The sequence below is a fragment of the Harmonia axyridis genome, chromosome 4, assembly GCF_914767665.1.
Source record: "Harmonia axyridis chromosome 4, icHarAxyr1.1, whole genome shotgun sequence".
Taxonomy (NCBI): Eukaryota; Metazoa; Arthropoda; class Insecta; order Coleoptera; family Coccinellidae; genus Harmonia; species Harmonia axyridis.
The window spans coordinates 9,523,598-9,532,001 of record NC_059504.1 but is presented as its reverse complement, the minus strand read 5'-3'; the positions used below and the strand labels follow the sequence as shown (position 1 = coordinate 9,532,001).

General features: G+C 31.4%; 1 protein-coding gene across 1 annotated transcript; it reads right to left on the bottom strand.

Annotated features, from left to right (window-relative positions):
* Nucleotides 1–309: 309 nt before the first annotated feature.
* LOC123678430 (cuticle protein 8-like) lies at nt 310–7,779 on the bottom strand. The gene is made up of 3 exons (XM_045615453.1): nt 7,626–7,779; nt 3,316–3,537; nt 310–1,035 (listed from the first exon to the last, which is right to left on the bottom strand). The coding sequence occupies exons 1-3, from the start codon at nt 7,761–7,763 to the stop codon at nt 595–597; spliced, it is 801 nt and encodes a 266-aa protein (XP_045471409.1). The 5' UTR covers nt 7,764–7,779; the 3' UTR covers nt 310–594.
* Nucleotides 7,780–8,404: the final 625 nt, after the last annotated feature.

The following is an 8,404-nucleotide window of genomic DNA, read 5'->3' as shown; positions in this document are numbered from 1 at the left end:
ACTATACGTAATACTGTAAATGTTAGATTTGACTACTTATACGCTGCATAATTTTTTCGAGGATAATCTTTCAATTCCGAGATTTATGGAAATTGAACATGAAAATCTTAGTCTTAAATTTTCAAAAATTTAAAGAAAGAAGGAAGTCATCGATCTTACGTTATTTGTTTGTAGGTGGGTGAAAATAAACGATAAATATTGATTAATAATTTTGTTACTAACTGATTTGAAATTTTCGAATTCCTATTGTTTCAGATTCCAAAATTTTTTGGAACAGACTAAATCAATCAATAATCATCGTCCATCGAGTTATTTCTGGAGTATATTAGGCTGAATATGTCATTGGTCTATCATATATAGATGGCTTTCCACTCCCTACGTCAACAATTATTCTAATTTTGACTAGATTCAGGCTAAAATATCCTACACATCTTGAACTTTTTCTTCTGAAGGAAAAGAATCAAAACTGAAATATCAATTATTCTAGAAATTGGAATGATGATCTAAGCTACTCATTCGCATATCTTGTTTCCTTCAAAAAATGTCAAATTGGCAGCATAAGACGCAATATTTTTATTGAAGCATTCAGTAGTGTCACTCATGTGCAGAACCTTCTTCCTCATGTTGGGGAGCTGCAGATTGATAATGAATTTCTGGTTGTAAATGACCTGCTGATTGATACTCATGACCTGCTGATTGATACTCAGATTCTGCTTCATAATGACCTTCTGGTTGAGCATAACCTCCTGTTTCATAATGACCTTCTGGTTGAGAATGAGCTTCAGTTTCATACTGGGCTTCTTGTTGGTAGCGGACTTCTGGTTCATGATGTTTCAAAGGGGCGGTTTTCTTGACGACTGCGTTGAATCCGCTATGTTTGTCAGCTGTGTAGGACACTGTTCTGATAGAACCATCAGGTTCAACGAGGGAGTATTGTCCTTTGACAACGTCGCCATCTCTGGTTTCATGTTGTGACTTTATATCTCCGGTATGGTAGTCTTGTACACCGTATTTGAATGAGTATTTTGGGGGTGCCTGAAAAAAAATTATATCATTTGAAACAATTATATTATAATATATAAACTTCTTTTTAACAGTATCATAGTCATACAACGTTTTCTAGCATCGTTGCCAGTTTGTAGATTTTTTCCTAGTTTAACTATAAAATAAATCTCAAAATATTCTCACGTTTTGAATTTTGGAATTTTGTGTTCGATTTTGAAAAACTATACAATTTGCATGGTTTTGTTATATTGACCAAATTTGAAAGAATGGAATGGGAACGCCAAATTCCAATCGCATCAGAATGACATCGTGAATTCATAGCATAGCATAGGTAGGAACCAGTAGGCCGAGAAAATAAACCCAGATTAGTGAATGCTTCAAGCCATAACAAAAGATTTTGGTTGGTGCTAAAATCTCCCTAGGTGTGGCTTCATTTCATACTTGAAGTGAATAGATTTAAGTGGTTTTCGCACTTCAATGTCATGAAATATTTCCTCAAGTATATATGAAGCAGGATTAATAACCCTCATTGCCTCTTTTTGGCCAATTGAATAATTTCCCTGTGAATGAAAACAATGAAACAAACATTACCATAAAAACAATCTCAACTAACTCAAAGTTTAGTGACCAAAGCATTCTAGTGTCGTTTATTTATAGGAAAATGAATTGAAACGAAAAATTCAACCAGAACTATCGGAATCCATTCCTAATAAAACTTGAGTAATCTATAACGCAAAAACTTTTTCAAAAAATATTCTGTAATATTTCTCCGACTCAAAAAAAAAAAAAATATGGGGAGAGAATAGATAATTTTATGCATACCTTTAGTCAGAATTCAAAATGTTCAAGACAGTTCATGAATTGTACTCTTATTAATTCTTATGTAATTGTCAAAAGAAATCAGTTATTTCAAATCTCAAAGAACCGAATTATTTTAGATAAAGTAGAATAAACTACCCTCAGTCATAGCTACTTGAATAATTTTAATCTACTAAAGTTGTAATTACTGACTGTGGAAATTTTGTTGAATTTTCATTTTTATTACTACAAATATACATATTGCATTGATGTTACAAAGAATTTCTCTCAATATGGTAATCAACATTGAATCATTAGAGTTTGTTGCAGCATGATATAATTTTCGCATAATTAAGAAGAAAATAAACAAGAATTGTTATTTTCACTAGAGAAGATAACTATGATTCAGTATCGAAAGTAACGTATCAATGATTCTCGTAACGCAATATGTAAATTCTTCTGTTGAATAACTTATCAACACACTGAGCATCCTAATAATGATAATTAAATCAGATTGATGAGGTTTTTATAACTTTTACTCTTATCCCCATACAAAATCACACCTGATCCATGATAAATAAAGAACTTTCAATGAGAATCAATATAGGTGAACAGAAGTGACATCTGGCAATCGCAAAACTGAATCGAAACAGATTTTTAATTTGATTTGGAGAAAGCAATTGGTATACGAACTTTCTTTTTCAACGAAATAGCGAATTAGATATTTATTTTCAGTTCGAAGAAAAAGTTTCTTTTGGATGTTTTTCTTCAGAATCATTGCAAAGATTGAACTTAGACGTTAATCAAGGATTTCCAAAAGTGTTTGAAACATATCGTCTTCAGAAGATTCTTTCATCACTCCAGGTATTGCACCTACAAAGAAGGAAAGTGATTTCACTTTGAAAAGCTGCTGCACCTGAATTGGTGGTATTCATAATGAGACATTAAGTGTAAATAAATTCTAGGTAACGAACTCTGAATAATAAAATTCTTATGATTAGAAATTCAATATTCTTCGTAGCATCTACAATGCGATGACTTCGAGATGTTAAGAACTAAAGAAAAGAAAATGTTTTTTTATTAAGTAATCACTTCTTTGTCGCTTTTAATCAATTAATTTCTATTCATGGGTTTCATATTCTTTATAATTGATATTGATAATAAGAAGTCTACAAATACTGATGTGATGAGTGTTTTTTTTTTAGCGCACTATATAAGAATTGACAATATCAATAGAAACCATAGCGACATAGGGACCTACATGGAATTATATCTGTATCAAGATATTGAAGGTTCAATGGCGTTTCATTGGTTGTTGTTTGAAAAAATGGATAAAAACTTATGAAATAATTTCGTGTGTTTTCAATGCTTCTTGTCACAAATCGATCAATTTCAAATTCAAGTACATGCATCACTTTAGAAGATGACTATGATGACGAATGAAGTCGAATTAAAAAAAAAGTATTTTTACTGGTTGAGCCCAAGACATATTGAGTGAAGTATAATACTCACGTAATAATCGATGACCTTCTTATGATGTTCCTCAGGCTCTTCATGAGCTGCTTCATAACCGTGAGAGGCAACCTGGTTTCCATGGATTTCCTCTTGTACTCCTTCATGTTCCGGAACATACTGTATATATTGAACTTCTTCATGTCCGGAATCACCCTGGTGTGGATACAGGGCTATGGGATTACTTGAAGCGAGGGCAACAAAGCAAAAACAAATGATAATCTGTAAAGAAATTCACATGAAATATCTGTAAAAGTTACTTAAATGTTAATATACAGGGTGGCCATTTGAAAACGAAACAGACGAGATTACAGACGAAATAAAGTTTTTCGATAGAAATGCTCGGACAGGTCGATTTCTGTTACGGACGCATAGCGCTTCAACCCTTGCTGCTACAACCCCCACCCCCAATTTTTGAATAGGGAAGATGGGGTGAGTGATACCTCAATTTAAAGGTATTTTTATACTGATTTCAGCACACTAATTGTTTTTCCATTTTATGCATTAGTTCTCGAAATATTCATGCGTTAGTTAGTTAGGAAGGAAGCCACAGTCATGGTTGTTCTGAAGCTCAAAATGTCGATTTTTCACAAAACACTACAAGTGCCATGAAAACACCACTTCATTTTCAAATACTTAGTTAAGAATATTTCGAGGACTAATGCATAAAATGAAAAAACAATTACTGTGCTGAAATCAGTATAAAAATACCTTTCAAATAAGGTATCACTCATCCCATCTTCCCTATTCAAAATTTGGGGGTGAGGGTTGTAGTAGCAAGGGTTGAAGCGCTATGCGTCCGTGACCCACATCTTAAGTTGTCCCCCTCGAAACAGAAATCGACCTGTCCGAGCATTTCTATCGAAAAACTTTATTTCGTCTGTAATCTCGTCTGTTTCGTTTTCAAATGGCCACCCTGTATATTAAAACACGTCGAACTCTTTGGTGGATCAAATCTCAGAGTAATACACATAGATAGAGGTAGCATATGTCATTGTCAGTGAGCAAATTTTGTCCCCATCATGAACTATCATGAAATCAATAAGCGCGCGGAAATGAAAACATATCGGTGATACTCAATTCGAAAGTTTTTCCTCAAAGAACGCATTTCTTATATCCCATAGTGAATCAACGTTTCATATTAACTCAAAATATATTGAAATGAATACCTAAATATATCAGGAATTCAGAAAACAAACTTCAAGCGCGCTAAGCGACCTGAAACAACCGATGACACTAGGATAGCAAAAGTTGCCAAACCTTGGATTCCATCAGGTAGATACAGAAAATAATAAATATTCTGCTTATTATAAATTCAACAATTAGGAGGAATATCGGATTCCAAATATTCAAATTTGCATCTTTAATAGGGAATCACTAAAAATAAATATATTTCATTCAATATAATATAAATTCATAACGATATAGTAAAATTGTGGATTTGAAAATATATCACAATCCGACAACGTAATCTGAGCATTTTGAGGACATGTATCTATGTTTATTACTCTATGATGAACTTCAATTTTAGGGAACTATTACTGTGATTACGTATAATTGAATCAGATTTCTCAGTAACGTTATATCATAACGCTTTACAAATTAGTTGATTCGATATGTTTGGAATAAATCCCCAATTTCATGCATGTCTGACTCCAGTTCCAATGGAATCTGAATGACTCCATCATGAATATCAAGATACGACTTGAACAGAATTTTGATTTCTGTAATTACTTCCTAGCTGTGTTACGAATCTCAAACAGAGAAAAACTTTCATCCAGATTTCATCAACTTATTATGCAGATTAGGCTAGACGCCTGAGCTAGACAATGGAATAATAGGTTCTCATAAAGTCGATCGAATCACTGTTTTTTCTCATTATTGATTCGCAATCATGCAATAAGATGGCGGTAAAAGTAAAAGTGTTTGAGTTGATATTCCTCTGGAATATAAGATTTGATGATTGGGATTATTCAAGAACTGTCAAATTACTATTTTTCGATTGTGTTTACTGATCCTTTAGATTTTTTTCTAATTTTTCGAAGCTTCAACAAGGTTTCTTCTAAGGTCATTATTTTGTATTTAATTTTCGATTTTCCATATAGTATTTATTTCAATATGTTTCAAGTTAATAGGAATATGAAACGTTGATTCACTATGGGACATAAGAACTGCGTTCTTTATGGAGAAACTCGCGAATTGAGTGAAATATTGTATCACTGATATGTTTTCATTTCCGCACGTTTCTTGTCAAATTTGATAGTTCATGTTGGGAACAAAATTTGCTTACTGAAAATAACATATGTTTTCTCTATCTATGTTTACTACTCTGAAAAGTTATTACTGAATCTCAATTTGACCGATTTGCCTGTTATTTTATGTATGACAGATAATTTCTACATCATTTCATTTATTTTTCTCTGCCCAAAAGAATTGATATTGAGAACATCAGTTGAAGTTGAACTGTTGAACACTCTACTACGAAAAAAATTAACCAATATTTTGTATTCAAATCTGTTGAATGAAATCATTCATAAATAAATTTTATTTCGTTGTTTCACATTTCGTATCAAATCAAACGTGAAATAGAAGTTCAATATTGCGAAATCTTTAACATGAATGAATTAAAACTATTTTATGCTGACGATCTCAAAGACTTTTGGGCAACGACATAGAACATAAAACCTGTTGATGATGTTGATTGACATTGTATGATGACAATTGAAAGTGGCAAAATTTCTCGCTTGCTTGAAGAGCAAAGAATGAACAATTGTTTCCGATATTGTTTTTTCGAATATTGAATATGCATAGAGGAAGAGGATGAAATGAACATATCCTCAAGCGAAATTTAAACCGTTTTATAATGATTTACATATTACATATCAGAACTAATTCCATTCGTTCCGTTACGAATTATATATTATCTAATCATTAGCACGCACAATATCTACTCTACCATTTTTTGCGATAAATGCTACTGTTGAGAGGTAATTGTATCTTATAATTCCTTACTCTGCAGCCATAGTGAGAAAATTATTTGGATTTTCACTTTGCTCGATTCCATTGATTATTGAATAAAAGATATATTTATTACACTCGATAAAGCTCACTGAGTGAGGAGAATCCTCTAGAGAATCGAATTATATTTTATTGGCTCTAAGAAAAAAACCGTGTTTAATGATATATGATTCGAATGATGTTTCTAATGATTTATAGACCGAAATATATTACCCTTAGCATAGTATAAAAAATATTCTTCATACTATGTTATTAGATGATGTTTTAGGGTTCATTCTTTCATTAATTGGTTAAAAAAATGCAATTTGATTCTGGTAATGTTTTTTTTTTCTCAATGATACTCAAAAATATACTGAAATATCTCAATTATTTTATATAAGAACCGAAATAATATCATATCGCGCATACAAAAAACTAGCTTGAGATATTTAGATTTGACAAATAGCTACTCAATCAGTCAGTCAGATTCTCTTTTAGAAATAAACCTTTTAACTAGATACTTTTCAAAAGTTATATTTCAATCGATTTTATTTATTCATACAAAAACATAATGGTTTGAATTGATTTTCAATGTAAGTACCAAACAATAAAACAGTAGAAGTTTTCATAACAAATGAAAAAGAGAAGTCAATTTGAATTAATTTTCTGCTTTTTCAAATATTGATCAGTTTCAGCTGTTACTATTTGGTATGTAGTTGATATGAACTCTGAAGATGAACTTGAAATAAGTTCGAAACTGCGCGGTTACAATTTTATTGGTATTAAAAACAAAGAAAATATAAAAACCTATTTTCATCATTTTTCGAAGACTTGAAATAATGAGTATTTTTCAGGAAAACTGAATACATTTTTCTCGAAAGAATAAGAACTGATCTGTTATTTGCTGGAATTCATTCCTGGGGATCATTGAATGTATAACATGTATAGTAAATCGAAGTACTTTTATGTGATTGAAGGAATTTATAGGTAATGAAATATTTTTCTCATTATTATTTGTTTTAAAAAATCAAATTGATCGAAAAAAATGTCGGTTTGCTCTATATTCCACAATTCAGAGCAGAAAATACCGAAAAATTAGGTTTGGGGTTATTATTCGTTGATTAAATCAAAGAAAATTATATCGATAATTTTTTAGAATAAGAATTAGAATTAGAATAATCAATTTAACATTTTTTCAATTGGTCTGTATGCAGTTCACCGAAATGATTGTGATTTTGAAAATAAGATATGGTTTTTTTTTTCGCGATATTATTTCATGAATTATTAAAAAAAATCTCATGGGCATATCTCACCTGTACTTTCATGATGCCTAATTGTAACCTGAGGAAGTGCACTGATTGAACACAGTTTGTTGAATGAAGGAGAGAAATTTCAGTATACTTATATATGCTTTCTTCTTCAAGTAAGGAGAAAGAGGGCAGAATGAACATTACCACTCATCAGACAAGGATGAAAGTAGGTTATTAGATCTACTGTATTGCGATCGATGGAATATACAAAATTTCATTCCGCTCAAGAGATACATATGTATCTCAGTGATGTACTTCAATATTACACAATGATATTAAATGGTGCATTAAATTGTGCTATGATTGGTTATGATTCGAATCACTTGTCGATATTTTTCACTCGCATTATTGGCATTTTTAATGCACATATCTTGTGAAGAATGACTGTGTTAGGTAAGCTCCTTTAATGATTGTCACCTAGCAAACAGGAAGATAAACATATTTATCAAGCACGTGAATAAGAAAGGTTATAGTTATAGTTTTTATCGGCAATAATCACAGTACTTTTTTGTTATTTGCGGCGAAAGTACTTTGAAATGCTTTCAGATTAATTTTTAGTAGTGTGTATAGGGTGCGCAAAATTGTTGATAATTGAACTAAGCTTTTCGAACCTGAAATGTTTAGCACATTGCTAGAAATATTTCATTTTATTTTCGAATTATAGGCCAAAATTCAAATTTGGTATATTTCTACAATGACCATTATCTTTATTTGTATTTGTGCTACGATATTGAAATGAAAGTAATGGTTGTTTTTTTTCGAGGTATATAACTTCAAGTTGG

What these genes read in the sequence shown, in the direction of transcription:
- LOC123678430 (XM_045615453.1), bottom strand. Translation starts at nt 7,763, where the DNA reads ATGTTCATTCTGCCCTCTTTCTCCTTACTTGAAGAAGAAAGCATATAT. An exon ending in TAGGCATCATGAAAGTACAG is followed by an intron (nt 3,538 to 7,625) that starts GTGAGATATGCC and finishes ATTTCTTTACAG; the next exon opens with ATTATCATTTGTTTTTGCTT. An exon ending in AGAAGGTCATCGATTATTAC is followed by an intron (nt 1,036 to 3,315) that starts GTGAGTATTATA and finishes ATTTTTTTTCAG; the next exon opens with GCACCCCCAAAATACTCATT.